At 31.4% G+C, this 18,119-nt stretch overlaps 1 protein-coding gene and 2 long non-coding RNA genes across 5 annotated transcripts in view; 1 reads left to right on the top strand and 2 right to left on the bottom strand.

Moving 5' to 3' along the window:
• Positions 1 to 4,535: 4,535 nt before the first annotated feature.
• Positions 4,536 to 6,776, bottom strand: LOC143075420 (uncharacterized). The gene is made up of 2 exons (XR_012978309.1): positions 5,443 to 6,776; positions 4,536 to 5,408 (listed from the first exon to the last, which is right to left on the bottom strand). It is a non-coding gene; the product is annotated as an uncharacterized LOC143075420 (long non-coding RNA).
• Positions 6,777 to 8,107: 1,331 nt separating this feature from the next.
• The window catches only part of LOC143075382 (NACHT domain- and WD repeat-containing protein 1-like), a 66,710-nt gene continuing 56,698 nt past the window's right edge, over positions 8,108 to 18,119 (bottom strand). For all 3 annotated transcript variants that reach the window (XM_076250774.1, XM_076250783.1, XM_076250789.1), the window contains 5 exons: positions 17,234 to 17,477; positions 16,354 to 16,515; positions 14,186 to 14,352; positions 9,798 to 9,942; positions 8,108 to 8,932 (listed from right to left, as the gene is read on the bottom strand). In XM_076250774.1, coding sequence (XP_076106889.1) covers positions 8,802 to 8,932; positions 9,798 to 9,942; positions 14,186 to 14,352; positions 16,354 to 16,515; positions 17,234 to 17,477 — 849 coding nt within the window. In that variant the 3' untranslated portion in view covers positions 8,108 to 8,801. The remainder of the gene's footprint in view (positions 8,933 to 9,797; positions 9,943 to 14,185; positions 14,353 to 16,353; positions 16,516 to 17,233; positions 17,478 to 18,119) is intronic.
• Positions 11,168 to 13,489, top strand: LOC143075373 (uncharacterized). The gene is made up of 3 exons (XR_012978299.1): positions 11,168 to 11,608; positions 12,353 to 12,421; positions 13,184 to 13,489. It is a non-coding gene; the product is annotated as an uncharacterized LOC143075373 (long non-coding RNA).

Raw genomic sequence — 18,119 nt, 5'->3', positions numbered from 1 at the left:
TTTCTGAGATGTAACTTGGAATTACTGTATGGTGGAAGTTACTATGTGTATTTCTTTATACAAGTCAACTTTTTGACACTTTGTTAATGCCTTGTTCACTACTTGCCAAATTGAATGCAAATTTGTAATATATTAGAATTGATGCATATTACAGGCTTTATTAAAGAAAGTTTAGTCCTGAGCTTCTCTGGTATTTATTATTTTTTCAATCTAAGCATAACATTTTCCATAATTTTGTGTGTATATATCAGATGTTTTATTTTGATAAAGGAAAAAATATTTTTTTTAAAGTATTTCAAAAAAGTTCAGTATTATGTGTTTTTTTTTTATGTCTAAAATTTGACTAGGAGAAGGAAACAAAATTCATACAAGTTTTATTATAATCTGAAACAGAATTTTGTAATGAACCAAATAAATTTTGCATAGTAATGACAATAATTGAAGAATCATGTTTACTTCAGTTTTAAACTAAGTGATATTGTGCATTTTAATTCACTTGTTTACGCAAGTCTGATTTGGCGAGTAGTTCATCCATCAAGCAAGTCAAATATATCAATTGTAAAACTACAATCAAAAAATTATAGTGTAGAAATTTAGTGTTAAATTTTCTTCTTTTTTATTATTTGTTTAATTTTCTATATGTCGTCCCAATTTTTACAGATACAGCCTCTTTAATTAGATAAGGTATAGTAGGAGTCATTATTTGGCTCCTTATATTGCAAATGTATTTTTTTCTTTCCATTTTTTGAGATTTATTGTTTGAAGAATTGAAGGCTTCTTTTTGTAATCTAAATTTGGTTTCAAATTATTAACTGAAACACATTTCATAATTAAAATGTGCACTAAATCAACACTTATACAGCCCAATAAAATTTAATTTTCATTCCCCATTTTATGATCCATGTCTGGGCATCTCCGTATGAATGAATAATGAATGTATTAGTCAATGAAGATGAAAAGGATGCACACACTTTGTTCAAATATGTGCTATCAGAACTTTTTTTATACAGATAGAGGTACATAATATATTAGTTTATCTTATTGGGGAGGCAATTGGCCTATAATTAAGAATTGAATGCTTCTTTTTGTAACTTTATTGGGGTGTAAAAGCGTTGACCGAAGTACATTTTGTATGAAGCGCGGAAGCACTTCATTCTTAAAATGTGCGCACGGTCAACGCTTTTACAACCCTATAAAGTTACAAAAAGAAGCATTCAATACTTATAATTACATTTTTTAGCTATGATCAGGAAAACACGAATTTTATATATTTTTTTATTTAATTCAACTGTGCACTTTATTGTTGGACCACGTGTTATCATGAATGAAAAGTTGTATTGAGCAATGCAACTGCTTACGGAATAACACGTGATGTGCAGTAAGCCAATCAGAATAAAGTATTACAATGAAACATACATCTAATGTAATTATTTGCTTACATCACTTCATTTGAACTCTGGTAGAGAGTTGTCTCATTGGCAATCAAACTCCTCATTTTTATAGTACTACCATTAAGATCATGTGGCATTAAACAACAACATATCATTTATAGATCATATTTTGACCAGTTTTTTACTTCATTATTTCTAAGGTTGATTCAGTTCTGGTCATATTTTTTTTTTATCGGTGAATACATTAGTTTACCAGGCTATCTCTTGTGGGATTTTGTATTCATGGTTTGGCATCACATCAAAGTTTACCCCATAACAACATTCGTTCAAATGAAAATTTTGAAGGTAAATTAGTCATATTCGCTACGTGTGGAACCCTATTTGATTGTTTGTGTACGGAAATTAAATCTACTAGGCAGACTATGAATCACAATGGGTAAAGCCTCTAGTTGTCAACTTCTTAGTTATGTCAAATTTGAGATACGCTGAGAGTTGAATCATCTTAGACAAAAGTACAAAGATAAACTTATATATATATATATTTCTCTAATTCTATGGAAATTTATCCCTTTCCAAACCTATTGTATAAAAAAAATTTAATCAATGTGTGGTTGCCGGTGATCTCAAAAGATCAGTGGATGATTTAAAGGGTCATGACCTTTTTAGCTAACTGGATGAATCAAAGGTGTTAATGAAATTAACAAATTCCTGCAATGTGAAAGGCACTCGAAGGGGATTTTCGGTTAACAAAAAAAGAAAATGTATTTTTTAATCATTAGATTAACAGATTCTTGCATAGTTACTCGTGGCTCGGACTTTAAAATTGATAATTTAACTATCTCGATTGGATAAATCCGATAATCCATTCGTATCAATGTAAGAATCTATATATATATATTCACCAATTTTATCAACAACTGATTTATTGCTGTTCCTGATCTTGAAAGTTACTGGAATATCTTCAACAGTGAAGTTCTAACTCACAGCAAGATCAAGATGACTCGTGTAGTACTTTTAGTAAATATTTATTCTGCTAGTCGTAAATATAACATCAGCTTTATATTGAAGAAAACAAATCTGCTTGATAGATACAGATAAGCAGTAAGTTTACTCATCAGTAGATGACTTAATATATTAATCATGAAATTAGTGTGTATTGTCCATTTGATACTTGAATACTGTAAATTTGAAAATTATTGCGATAAAAATTGATCTTAAAAATTTAAAATCACATTTTGGAACTTTTATTTGAATGAAGCAGGATTTTTCTCAATATCACAAAAATTAAAATCCAGTCGGTTGGTTAATGACAAAATTGCAATACATGTAATAAATGCACTAAATAATTTCTGAATTTATGGTATCTAGGTCATCTTAAATGAGATATTTTTTTTTAAGATTAAACATTTACAATTAGATATGATATGAATGAAGTCATTTCTTTCCTTTTTGATTGGCTTTTTTCTATCAAAGTTGTATTTATGAGTATTATATATAACACTATGCCAAAATCATCAAAATGCTGTATTTAAAAAAGATTTTTGGAATACTATATTTACTGACATGATTTTGCTGCAGATTTGTTTGTTATTTATATTTATGATTATACCAAGATGCAATGATATTGTTATAAATTATTTTTTTTATAAACTGGTAGTATTTTGTTTGCTTTTATTTGTTATGCCCAACCTATGATAGTAAAAGGCCATTATGTTTTCTGGTCTGTTGGTCCATCCGTTTAGTAAATACAACTGTCTGTAATAGTGCTAGGTTTTTATACCCCCGCTTTAAAAAAGGGGGGGGTATACTGTTTTACCTCTGTCTGTCAGTCCGTCCATCAGTTCGTCCGTCCATCAGTCCGTCCGTCCGTCCGTCAGTCAGTCCGTCCCATGAAACTTTCGTCACATTTTTCTCAGGAACTACACATCCACCCTTTCTGTAATTTGGTATCAACATTGATATATGTCAGCCATACCGTGTGATGCGTTTTCAGATTCATCACTTGACAACTTCCTGTTTACCGAACACTTGTCTGATTTTACACATGATAGCCAAGTTGAAAATTCTCGTCACATTTTTCTCAGGAACTACAATACAAGGATTTCTGAAATTTGGTTTCAGGATTTATATAAGTCAGCTATACCGTGTGATGCGTTTTCAGATTCATCACTCGACAACTTCCTGTTTACCGAACACTTGCATATTTTTACACAATTAATATTATCCACTTGCGGCGGGGGTATCATCAGTGAGCAGTAGCTCGCAGTTTCACTTCTTTTGTCGGCCCATATAGTAAATAATTTAACAACTCTTCAATCTTTCAAGGGGCCTCTGTGGCCAAGTGGTCTAAATAGACGAGTTAGTGTATCACTAGCCAGTCAACTCTGAGGTTGCGAGTTCGAATCCCTCACTTGCCTGGTGCACTTCGACTCCAATCTTTTAATTGACTAGGATTTTCAGTTTCTTACCAAATGGTCAGTGGATCCTACCAGCTCCAGCCTCCTCCACCAGTATAAAACTGACTGCCACAAAATAGCACAATAGTGTTGAAAGTGGCATTAAAACACCAATCAATCTTTCCACTAGTTCTTTTCCTCACTTTGATTTGATAGCATAGTAAAAGGAATTCTCTAATTCTTCGTCAATTTATCCCTATCTGCACCCATTGCATAACAAAATTTAATCAACATCTGGTTCGTTTGATCTCAGTTCCTCATTGGTTAAAATCCGATTATGACATCGAATTTTCTTGTTTTCCTCTGAATTTCCTATAGTGATGGCATGAAAAAAGGCGACCATGCCTGATGATGTCACATAGAAAGAACACATCTTTTTGCAGATCAGTCGCAAACAAGAAAAAAGTTTGCCTGGGTATTGTTTGAAAATCATTAGAGAAACAAGATTCCACCACCAAATCTCGTGTAATACGATATTTATCCACTCTCGACAGTTAAATTTTAAATATTTTTAAAAATTTAACCCTCTGGAGTGGATAAATATGGTATCACACTCGATGCAGTGGTAAAATCTATATATATTACGTTGATTACACAATATTACTGTCACCTAAAAAGGTGTGGGGTTCCTAAAATTGATCATCATAGTGCATGTACAATGTATATTCTGGACAATTTAAAACAGAACAACAAAGTAAGAATTTTATTATAACCTAAAAAGTGGACGGAACAATCATAAAGTTATTGACTATAAAAGTGTAAGTAATAAAATCTAATACATAGTTAACATATAAGTATTCATGCATAACAATTTCATAGATATAACAAGTTACAGGTTGGCTAGGCCATGAATTTCTCCCTGAACATTGCATTATTTTTATTATTATTCAACAGTAATATGAAAAAGAAAGACTTGTTAAAATAAATTATAAATGCAAAAATTTACAGAAATTATAATTGCAAAGGAATGTAGCTGTCATTTTTAAATAAAACTCTGAACACATTCAATGCTAACAATGTCGAATCAAACCATACTAAATCTGACATCTGGCTTGAACTTCTCTTGAACTGATTTTTAATGTGCGTATTGTTATGCGTTTACTTTTCTACATTGGCTAGAGGTATAGGGGAGGGTTGAGATCTCATAAACATGTTTAACCCCGTCGCAATTTTGCACGTGTCCCAAGTCAGGTGCCTCTGGCCTTAGTTAGTCTTGTATGATTTTTAATTTAAGTTTCTTGTGTATAATTTGGAGTTTAGTATGGCGTCCATTATCCCTGTACTAATATACATATTTTTAAGGGGCCAGCTGAAGGACGCTTACAGGTGCGGGAGTTTCTCGCTACATTAAAGACACATTGGTGGTCTTCAGCTGTTGTGTGCTCTATGGTCGGGTTGTTGTCGCTTTGACACATTCCCCATTTCCTTTCTCAATTTTATCATAGGAATCCTCTATAATCATTTGAAAAACAGTTTAATATTCAAAAGAACAAAATCCTTTATCACAATGATTGCTTCAAGGGATACAATTGCTATTGTTTTCATTGATATAAGTATTATTCTTAAAAAAATTTGCAATCTGAATAGTTTTTAACTTTAAAAAATAGCCAATCCTCGATAAAAAAAACACTAAATATAAATACTGCTTAAATCTGATTTTCTGTGTTGAAAAAACATGCATATAAAAAAAGGGAAATATCGAAACATTAAGATTATGAGAAGACAATCTTAAGAAAATGAGATGCTCCTCAATATTTAGAACAAAACGGTTGATGTGAGGGTATGGGCAGAATGGGAAAGGAGTCAATGGTAAAAGTCTACAGATTGCTTGACAGCAATCGTATCCTAAAAATTGAAAATTGAATTTTATCTATTTTCAAGGATAAATGCAAGTACTAGTGAATTAATAGTAATCATCTTATTTATTTTTTTTAAAGTCTAAAAGAGAGAGTCATAATTATACTAAATGTATGCCAATGTAGAAAGAAACTTGGATTTAGCACCTATCCAGACACTAATTGTTCTTTGGGGTAAACAAACTGACCAGGTGGTGACCATTTACTCCCCTTTTATTTTTGTATACAAAAAGTTAACAAGTGTAAAAAATATAAATAAAATTTTAAAAAATATATCAAAATATCTATATTATAAACATTTGTAAAATATATCAAAATATATATTTTACATAATATCTTTTTAAACAAAAAACATTGTCTAATATCAAATCTGAATTTACAACCAACTACATTATTGACATATTAAACAAATTGTTTTGCTGAATTAACTGAGATCTTCTGCACACTTTCCCTAAAAAAAATAGTTTTTTTTTAAAAGATGTACTCATATTTTGAACTAAAATTGCATAGTAAATAGATAACTGTAAAGTCAGAATTATTGAGATGTTTTTATTGTTGCGAAAAATGTGACAGGGTTATAATCTCAACAATATATACTCGCTTTTTTAAATTTTGTATATGAACTAAATAGGATTTTTCTCAATATTGCATTTTAGTCTAAAATGACTAAATTGAAATAACAAATGCAATAATTTCTAAATTTACATTAGCAAATAAAATATCTTAGAAATAAGAAGACATTATGGTGTTTTTAAAAATATTGCTATCAACAACAAAGATTATCACTAAAAGGGGATAAATTGATCAATTCTTGCTTATAGTTTTGTATTAAACCAATACCTCCTAAACAATTTATATTCAAGATTTGATAAGTGTGATAATTCACAACCTTTTTTTAATGACAGTAACCAAAGTGTTATAGTGCTGGAAAATTTCTAAGTAAAAGGGTTAACTATTAAACTTTCATTTAAATATTGTATTTGAGGAATACTTAATCGAACTAACTTAGGTTTTCCATACAAAACTCAAACAAACACATACTTTTTACTTGATTTTGAAAGAACTATAGAATGAAACAAGAATGTGTCCAAAGTACACGGATGCCCCACTCAATCATTTTCCATGTTCCATGGACCGTGAAATAGGGTAAAAATCTAATTTGGCATTAAAATTAGAAAGATCATATCATAGGGCACATGTATACTAAGTTTCAAGTTGATTGGACTTCAACTTCATCAAAAACTACCTTGACCAAAAACTTTAACCTGAAGCCAAAAACTTTAACCTGAAATTTGCACTATCATTTTCTATGTTCAGTGAACCGTAAAATTGGGGTCAAAACTCTAATTTGGCATTTAAATTAGAAAGATCATATCATAGGGCACATGTATACTAAGTTTCAAGTTGATTGGACTTCAACTTCATCAAAAACTACCTTGACCAAAAACTTTAACCTGAAGCCAAAAACTTTAACCTGAAATTTGCACTATCATTTTCTATGTTCAGTGAACCGTAAAATTGGGGTCAAAACTCTAATTTGGCATTTAAATTAGAAAGATCATATCATAGGGCACATGTATACTAAGTTTCAAGTTGATTGGACTTCAACTTCATCAAAAACTACCTTGACCAAAAACTTTAACCTGAAGCCAAAAACTTTAACCTGAAATTTGCACTATCATTTTCTATGTTCAGTGAACCGTAAAATTGGGGTCAAAACTCTAATTTGGCATTTAAATTAGAAAGATCATATCATAGGGCACATGTATACTAAGTTTCAAGTTGATTGGACTTCAACTTCATCAAAAACTACCTTGACCAAAAACTTTAACCTGAAGCCAAAAACTTTAACCTGAAATTTGCACTATCATTTTCTATGTTCAGTGAACCGTAAAATTGGGGTCAAAACTCTAATTTGGCATTTAAATTAGAAAGATCATATCATAGGGCACATGTATACTAAGTTTCAAGTTGATTGGACTTCAACTTCATCAAAAACTACCTTGACCAAAAACTTTAACCTGAAGCCAAAAACTTTAACCTGAAATTTGCACTATCATTTTCTATGTTCAGTGGACCGTGAAAATGGGGTTAAATCTCTAATTTGGAATTAAAATTAGAAAGATCATATCATACAGAACATATATACTAAGTTTCAAGTTGATTAGACTCCAACTTCATCAAAAACTACCTCGACCAAAAACTTTAACCTGAAGCGGGACAGACGGACGGATGGACGAACGAACGGACGAACGAACAGACGGACGAACGGACGCACAGACCAGAAAACATAATGCCCATAAATGGGGCATAAAAACATGTGCACTTTATTCTTTATGATTAACAAAATGGTCAAACACGATGACAATAAAGGTAAATGATTTTAAAAACAGTGGTGAAATAACATTAATGAACAGCCAAAATTATATAGAAGATGAAAGTGAATATAGACAGTTTATTGCTGCAATTATGTGATTTTTTATTGCACTGGATATGATTAATTTATCAAATTTACCCCAAAAAAACACAGAACAAAACAAGTCAGTTATAATAAGTGAAGTAAAACATGCAAAATCAAGGTGCAGAAAGTTATATACTGTTTGTGATTTTGGAACTGAAGTATTCTGAAGAATGCTTTTCAATTATATATTTAAAAAGCTTTCACTAAAAGATATAACCTGCAAAAATATTTTTTACAAAATACCTATATTACCAGAGCTTTCTAAAACAGATAAATATAACCAAATATTATGACATGTGAAGAAAAATGTAAATATCAACTACACAGATATAAAAATTTATCTTAAACTAGTACTAATTAGTGATGTCAGATATGCATAAAATACACAGAAAGTATTGACTAATATGTGAATTTTTTAATAAATGCTAATTCATAAGGGAATGACCATTTAATTTCAAGGGGGGATTATAGTTTTTTCCTGAAAAAAAATTCTCATCCCAAATTTGATAAAAATAAAATATATTGTGGTCAAGCAGATTACAAAAGAAAATATTCTGACTCCAACAAAAAAACCATAACCCCCCTTGAAATCAAATGGTTTCTCTCTAAAACAAATAAAAAAATGTATATAGCTTCTTTAATCTTCATCATCCTCATCGTCATCTTCATCAGTATCTGTATCAGGTGCTTGTTCTTCCTGGTCAAGGTCATCCAGACTGACCTCTACCTCTTTGATGTCAAGGATGGGTATCACTTCAGAGTCAGATACTGAAGGTAAAAATGATATTTTCTTTCAGACAAGCAAAGATAAATATGAAGTATTTTACCAACATATTTATATAGTAATTACTCCTATAAATTACAACAACAAAAAATAGTTATCAGAATTATTATTTGCATTTTCCTTAGTAAATAATGGACTTTGCAAGGGGTGAGGGAATAATTTCAGCCTTGTTCATAGTATTTCCAGTATTTTTCTTTAGGTGAAACAAATGTCAAACAACACAGAATTTTGCATACTTCTATATTCATAAAAATTTCACTTATTTTTAGGCCCCATTTATGGGCATTATGTTTTCTGGTCTGTGCATCCATTCATCCGTTCGTCCGCATTTTCGTTCATTCGTTGTGTCCGTTTGTTCATCCGTCCTGTTTCAGGTTTAAGTTTTTGGTCAAGGTAGTTTATGATGAAGTAGAAGTCCAATCGACTTGAAACTTAGAATACATGTTCCCTATGATATGATCTTTCTAATTTTAATGCCAAATTAGAGTTTTCACCCTAATTTCATGGTCAACTGAACATAGAAAATGATAGTGCAAGTTTGAGGTTAAAGATTTGGTCAAGGTAGTTTTTGATGAAGTTAAAGTCCAATCAACTTGAAACTTAGTACACATGTTCCCTATGATATGATCTTTCTTATTTTAATGCCAAATTAGAGTTTACCACATTTTCATGGTCCACTGAACATAGAAAATGATAGTGCAGATTGGGCATCCTTGTACTAGGGACACATTCTTGTTATATATGATTGAAAATGAAAATGTAATGGCATTTACAACAAGTGCATTTTATAAAAGACAATTTGAAATTCAGTATTTATTTTAACTCTATATGAAAAGTTTACAAACTTACCGTTTCCTTTAAATGTAGCAGGATACTTTGACAAACTACTTTTTTGAACATTGGCTCCCTCTAGTGTCCATCGTACAATTAAAGTAGGATCTCTGCTATAGCTCACAAATGATAGGCCATCACTACACCATTCAATTGAATCCAGCTACAAAACAAAACATCACATTAAGTCTGTTATGGTTAAACTATTATGAAGTTTATAAATAGCATGCGTAAATTGCTGTAGGTTTTTGACACCAAAAAAACGTGGTCAAGGTCTTAAAAATCTATCACATAATACTGTGCACTTGAAGGTTTTTTCTTTCTTCTTGAAACTTTTCAAAAATTTGAAATTTGAAAAATTTTGAAAAAAAATATAAACCCTTCAAAAAAATTTGGAAAAAAATTCCCCCCAAAACTTTTTGAATCCCTCCTTGGAGCAACTAGATATCATTGAGATGGGAGACATCTCTGTGGGCCCCGCTGTGAATAATGTGCATCAAAAAATTGTATCTTTACCATAAGACATGGGTTTGTCAACTGAAATCAAAGTTTTTGACCTTGACCTTTGACCTAGGAAGTTGTAAATAAATTATGACACATACTTTGGTGTTGGTTTATAAACATGTCAAGTATAAACTTTGAAATGATAACGGTTCTCAAGATATAGAGCGGACACGATCTTTACCATAGGACATGGGGTTGTCAACTGAAACCAAAGTTTTTGACCTTGAACTTTGCCCTAGGCAGTCGTTCATAAATTATGACACACCCTCTGGTGTTGGTTCATATACATGTCAAGTATAAACTTTGAAATCATAACGGTTCTCAAGATATAGAGCGGACACGATCTTCACCACAGGACACAGGGTTGTCAACTGAAACCAAAGTTTTTTTACCTTGACCTTTGACCTAGGAAGTTGTACATACATCATGACACGCCCTCTGGTGGTGGTTAATAAACATGTAAAGTATAAAGTATGAAATCATAATGGTTCTCTAGATATGGAGCGGACACAAAGTGTTACGGACGGACGGACGGACAGACTGATCACTATAGGGCGACCCGCCTTTGGCGGGGCCCTAATTACCCCTAACCAAGCCTTTGCAGTATGGAAACTTGAAGTACAACTTCAAAGAGATCCATTCACGTAAACACAAGTTATTGTCTAGAAAATAGAAAATGCTTGTTTTTGGCCATTTTCTGGCCCCTTATTCCTTCCTGTTTGGGGCAACTACCCCCAAACTCATTCACAGACTTCCCTTTGTAATATAGAACCTTGTGATACAATGTCAAGAGATGGGACAACATCCCTAATGCGCCTTGAAATGAGGAACTCAAAAGTCACGTGTAAAGAAAAAATCTCTGTGTAGTGATATTGGACATATTTCTATTTTTAGCAAATGACTGAACTTAATTATTTGTGGTGATTAGGAAAGTAGAGGAACATAGAATAAATGTGTAAAAACTATGGAGCTATTGAATGTGTTCAAAGTATTAAATTTTCAAAGAACTTATTGTGTTAAAAAGGGGATATTTTACCACAAGGAGCCGCATCACAACAGGATGTTCGGGGTTTGCTAATTTACGGAAAAAGTAATCTCACTTCGTACCCCGAAAATTTAACCACATATGTGAAAATGTCACAGCTTCGAAACAAGCTATCATACATATCCAAGTTAACGATATGGACTGAGCTACAGGAAAAAACGTTACCATTACCGCCTATGTAAAAACAATTAAAGATTTTGACCCAAATTAGAAGCTTAATTCCAGAAGTTGTCAGACTGATTTATGGATGATTTCACCTTGTACACCACCGAAAATGATGGTAAGTAGTTTTTTATTTATACCTAGATATCATAAATTGTTTAAGATAAATGTTTTTGATGAAGATCAGCAAAAACTCGAGGAAATTTTCGCTTTTAAAATGCATAACTGGCACGGGGCTGAACACTTGTTTTAGGCACAATCATAAATTTGTTTACTTCCGAGAGATCCGAAAGGAATTTGTTTACTACATTAAAAAGGCAAGAAATAACTTTTAAATATTATTAAATTGTAAGTAAACATGACACAATATAGTCTTTGTTATGTAATTATCACTCTGGTCTACAGGAATACCTGATAATCAAGGGAGATAACACACTTCATACGAGTAATATGAGATTCTTCATCGCATGTGCTTTTATCCAATGATTTGACCCCTGGTCAGTAGATATCATATGCACAAAAAAACAGACAAACACATTTACATGTTTTAAGAAAATCATGAATTATTATTTTTAATGCACATGAGCAAAACAAAAGATATTGTCATTTCTCAGTGAAAAAGGGGGAGGGTCAAACCTTCTTGAAAACAATATTTCTGCACCTATTCAACTATTAAGCTAGTTAGCCACTACCCATGGTTCTAATACAAAAGGTTTAAATGAAGGTGGCTAAGCCACAAGGGAGAAGCATTTGTCTTTCTTTGTGATTAAACTTTCAAGAATAGATTTTTCTCTCTCAATAATACTTATGCATTTAAATCAAATGATAACACAGCCTGAGTATTTTTTTTGTCTTATTTGAGTTCCAGACATATCATTATTTTTCAACCTGAGATGGCAAACTAGAGGTTTTAAAAAGTCCTGAATAACTGGTAAGCATTTTGTTTTATTAGGCAAGCTCTAAATTGTTTATTTCTGGTATTTATGCAATAGAAATTACAGTCAGTATGTTAAAAATATGCTAATATGAAAACTGTTGCTATGGTCTTGGTATTAAATGAAAAGGCTTAGTTACAGATCGTTTGGACTCAATATTTCGAGTAAAATCTTGCGGCAACTGTTTCTCACGTAACACTGCAAACTATTTTTAGCGCTATTTTGATCTGTCGTTATTTAATGACGCCATAATACATGTGATGTCACAATGTTTCCGTTAAGACCTCATGTGGATTTCTCACTGATAAAAGGTTTTCACTGAAAAACATGTAAAAAACATTTTTTCTCAAATAGAATTATGTGAAAGGACAAGTTTTGAAAATTTGCACTATATTGCACTCTAATTATATGATATGGATGACTTTCCCAGTAGTTTAGAGTGGTTTCAACAGTATTAAATACAAGATTTCCACTAGTAAGAATAATTATTTTGGTGTTGTTTTTTTTATAAAACCTTCAGTTTTGCATAATTTCTCTGTCAAAATGCACTTTAAGGCACAAGAAAATTTTATAGAATGCTTTATCAGGGTCTGTGTATTGTAATTAAAGGTTATAATCAGAAGTTTTGTCCTTGTTTTGACTAGTGGAGGTAATCTGGAAGAAATTACTTATACATACTCATTGTATTCAAAATAAATGAATATAGCGACGAAAGTGTCATTGCCTTATAGTGCTAAAACAACTTTATTTTTTTTCAGAAATGGACAAAAATACAAAGATTTATTTAGAATATTATACCGATGAAGATCACATAAAAATATTTGGAAAAATCAGAAGTATGGATTTCAATATGGGACAACATCCCTAATGCGCCTTGAAATGAGGAACTCAAAAGTCACGTGTAAAGAAAAAATCTCTGTGTAGTGATATTGGACATATTTCTATTTTTAGCAAATGACTGAACTTAATTATTTGTGGTGATTAGGAAAGTAGAGGAACATAGAATAAATGTGTAAAAACTATGGAGCTATTGAATGTGTTCAAAGTATTAAATTTTCAAAGAACTTATTGTGTTAAAAAGGGGATATTTTACCACAAGGAGCCGCATCACAACAGGATGTTCGGGGTTTGCTAATTTACGGAAAAAGTAATCTCACTTCGTACCCCGAAAATTTAACCACATATGTGAAAATGTCACAGCTTCGAAACAAGCTATCATACATATCCAAGTTAACGATATGGACTGAGCTACAGGAAAAAACGTTACCATTACCGCCTATGTAAAAACAATTAAAGATTTTGACCCAGATATCCATACACTCACACACAAGTTATTGTCAAGAAACTACAAAAATGCTTGGTTTTGGCCCTTAATTCCTAAACTGTTGGCACTATTACCCCCAAAATGAATCCCAATCTTTTACCTGTGGTATTACTTTCACTAGAGAAATGCTTGTTTTTTGCCCCTTAATCCTAAACGGTAGGGACCATTATCCCAACAATCAATCCCAAGCTTTCTTTTGAAGTATTGAACCTTCTAAAAAAAATTAATAGAGATCCATTCACTTAAACTAAAAGTTATTGTCCGGAAATCAAATGTGTTTTTGGATGACGAAGCAGACGATGACGCAGGTGATGTCATACCATTATACTATCCCAAACCTTTTTTTGCGGTCATATGAAAAATGAAAACATACCCCATTATCAAGCTTATAAGATGAAAATATACCCCTTATCAAGATTAAAAGATGAAAAGTTACCTCTTTATCAAGCTTGAAAGATGCTATCTGCTGGTATGTTTTCTTGTCCCAGATACGAAGAGTTTGTTCCTGAGAATGTCCATAAGTCAAAACATATGGTGACTTAGGAGTATAATAAATGTTAGATGACGTTGATCTATGTCCAATAATTCTTTTCAACAAAGAACCTAAAATAGATTAATTGATTGTATGTAGTATGCTCAACATCCAGTGACAAATATTTCATTCATGTTCAGGATGTTATCAAATTAAATACAATTTCCTGTTTATATACTGTGGATTCATAATTATTCCAGGGTTACCAATTTTAACATTCAATGAAGAACAAATTTTCTATAGGCTTGTATGCAGCAGATTTTGTAAAATCATGAAATCATCTATCTACAAATATATAATTTGTTCTTATTGTACAAAAATTGCATTGGTGCATGCAAAAATAAACGAATTCACAGTAAATAATCTATTTCAAAACTTTTTGGCCATTGGCTTCCTCTGCCTTCTCTGTTATTTCTTTAATTTTCAGAGGAATTAGGGAAAAGCTGAATATTTTAGTCAGAAAGACAACATGACTACAAGTTCTTGAACAAACTAATGAAAAAACAGCAAATGATAAAAGTTATATGGAAGCACAGATGATATTAATTGACATTATACTGCAATCAGCTATTTTCCTATACAGATAAAGCTATACGTATGACCGTTAGCTTTATACGTCAATGACCTCAACTAACCTATTAGCCCCACCTTCTTACCGGTACTACTGTATTTTGTCAAAAATGTCACGTCACAACCATGACAACGTGTAGTAACAATTGTCAAACTTTTATAGATTTTAACTAATTATGTCTTCAAATTGGTAATTTATATACCTTTTTTTATTAAATGTTATTTATTAAGTTCATTATCCCTTTCTAATTCCTTAAAATGTCAATGTCTTACCACCTGGACTACGCTTATAGGATAATACCCCAAAATGGTACCCCTAGAGGGAAATTCCAAACTCTTTTTTTTTAAACAATATTTGTTACATATTTTTTTTAAATTATATATTTTTTATCGATTTCAGTATAAAGACAATATACGTATAGTGTCTTGAAATATGAAATTTATTTGTATTTGGCACTAAACCAGGAAAATGCTCGGTAAAACCCTGCATTTCCCCCGTTTCTTAGCCTCATACAAAAAAAAATCATATTTCAAGACACTATACGTATATATCTAAATGTCGTGTCATTCATCAAAAGTGAATATCTTTGAATTTCATTCATAAAAAGATATATTGACTTTCATTCGTAAAAAGATATATTGACTTCATAACTTTACCAAGGATTTAAATTTATTGTGATGATTGACTGATCTACCATGTGGTTTAGGGACACAACAGAGAAACTGAAGGCAGATTTAGGCAGAAATGTCTTGTAAAAGGTTAATTTACTACAATTATATACATTTCATATAAAGTATATTTTCTTTTATACACAAGAAAAAAAAATAATATGTAGATTCTACAAGGCGAATTTGATGCAAGGATTCTTTATTTAACATGCAGAGCGCAAGGATTCTTTATTTAACATGCAGAGCGCAAGGCTTTTTTCTTCATTAGGCAGGAGATCTAATGTCTCCTTTCTGATGGTAAATGGTTTTGAATTTATACATTCTGCACAGCTAAACAGATGCCCTCCTATGCAAGGGTTCTACTACTGTTTGACAGAATACCAAAGTTGCAATATTTCTATAAACCCATGTCACATTTAGAGTCTAAAATAGATTGAGAAAATTTGGTGCAGAGAGATGTAAACTGTAAACTATGTGTAATCAACAAATGCCTAAAGAAATTCTACTTTGGCACTGAAAAACACAGTATTCTTCATTATCGCTCTTTTGTGCATTTTTCCTTTGATCTTTTTTTGTGGTAATTTTTCATATCAAGCTACTCGCTTTAGATGGAAAATTATCACTAGAATCTAAGGAAGCAATTGGCGTTGCTAATGAAATTGACATGATATTGACAATCGTCTTAGGTAAAATAGCGATAAACAGATTATCATTGGTCATCTCAACTCGATTGCTTTTCTCACTTTCACTGAACAGGTTCTAGTGAGAAAACGGATCTTGTTGAGATTATCAAAAATAATCTATAAATATGTGTATAAGGAAAAGTACAATACCATTTTTTGTAGACCAGACACGGAGGAGTTTATCATCATGAGTTGACATAATGGTATCATCATCCAGGAGTACAAATGAACACACATCAACTGAGTCTCCTTCTTTGAGTATTTTATATTTCTTATGCATTTCAAAATCTGTGAGTTCTTTTTTCAGCTTATCTGGAAAACATGAGAAAAAATAATGTGAATTTTCTGAAATTACATAACAAGGGTTTAATATGGTAATTAAATTCCTTATTTAATGGTAGCATTTATTATTGTATATTCTTTACAACTGGAAAACAATATATTATCAAATAATATTGTAGAGGAATATTAATTGGAAAGTTTTGAATGAGAGCTTTGAATAAATGAAACAGACATACATTATCCTATCACATTTTTTGTGTTGATAAAACCAGTGGATTAATTTCAATATCTCCATATAACTATATAAATATAGTGTTGTCTATCAAGTGATGAATGTTGTAGAGAGAAACCAGTGATTTAAAGACTTCCTCGTCCAAATAGATTTTTAGAATCTTTTAAAACTGCAATATATATAGTTCACAAGTTTCAACTTTGTTTACACTTCATTAAGGAAGCAAAACTTGAACTTTAAAAAACTTTCCTAGTGAAAGTGTCATTAAACATCAATAATCAATATATCAATAAAACTAAAGGATCACAAGATTCTGAATTAATCAGATGATATTCAAATGATTGGTAAAATCCAAATTAAAAAATTCACATCTGATTGGTTTAATTCTCATGATTGTTGTTTATGATTCAATGTTGTTTGTCATATTATATATCTGAGATTTAAAAATATTTCAGATAAACTTTGTAAAGACTGAATTATGGTTTCATTTTCATAACTTAAATTTTTTTTACCTACCTTCCTTTAAATCCCATAAGTACATGGCAGTTGTCGAATCTTTTGTATAGGCCGTAAAAACAATGTAGCTCATGTTGTCTGGCACCAACAGTTCTGCACCACAAAAATCATCATCCATTCTAAGATCCTTCTTCAAATCCTTTGCTTCTAACACCTTTACAATAGTTTTTGCTTCAACATCAATCACCATGATTTTCTTATCATCATCAGTTACAAGTACTACCATGGAACCATCACTATTTGTCTAAGTAAAAACAAAGGAAAAATAGACTACTATGACTACAGTTAACTCACTTTAAAAACGACATACCTCTTAATATTGCATATGATTTCAATAATTTAAGGTCAACAACTCAACATAAAAAAAGCTAAAATCATAAGAATTAAACTTTACCATTAATGAAGTCACAGGAAACAACATATTTATAATTGAAAAAATCTCATCAAAAAGTTTTCCAGTTAATGCATGGACACATTTTGGCAGCTGATATTCACTGTACATAACCAAATTAATAAAAGATTTTTCCCTCTGAAATTCAGCTAAAAATGGACCAAAAAAAGACATAGTAGAGAATAGTTAGGTGCTCAAACATAAAGGAGAGAGAATAATGGGCAAACAGTACAAAAGTATGGAGAAAAATAACTTAATTTTTTTTTAAAGAATATAAGAAACCCCATCCACACCCTCACGTCTTGCACTTGCATTGTGTCTGTTTTGTATGTTTGCACCAGAATTAATTGTTTCAATAAAATCACTAAATTGTAAACACATCAATATGTGAGGGGGGTCGGAGGGCCCTGGTCCTGATCACGAAATCCTGGGCTTAAAAACATGAAACCCTGAGGTCCTGAATTTAAAGAAATTTAAATCCTGACATCCCAAAAT

The sequence above is a fragment of the Mytilus galloprovincialis genome, chromosome 1 (genome assembly GCF_965363235.1).
Source record: "Mytilus galloprovincialis chromosome 1, xbMytGall1.hap1.1, whole genome shotgun sequence".
NCBI lineage: Eukaryota > Metazoa > Mollusca > Bivalvia > Mytilida > Mytilidae > Mytilus > Mytilus galloprovincialis.
Note: the sequence above shows the minus strand (reverse complement) of the source record. Positions and strands in the feature narration are given on the sequence as shown.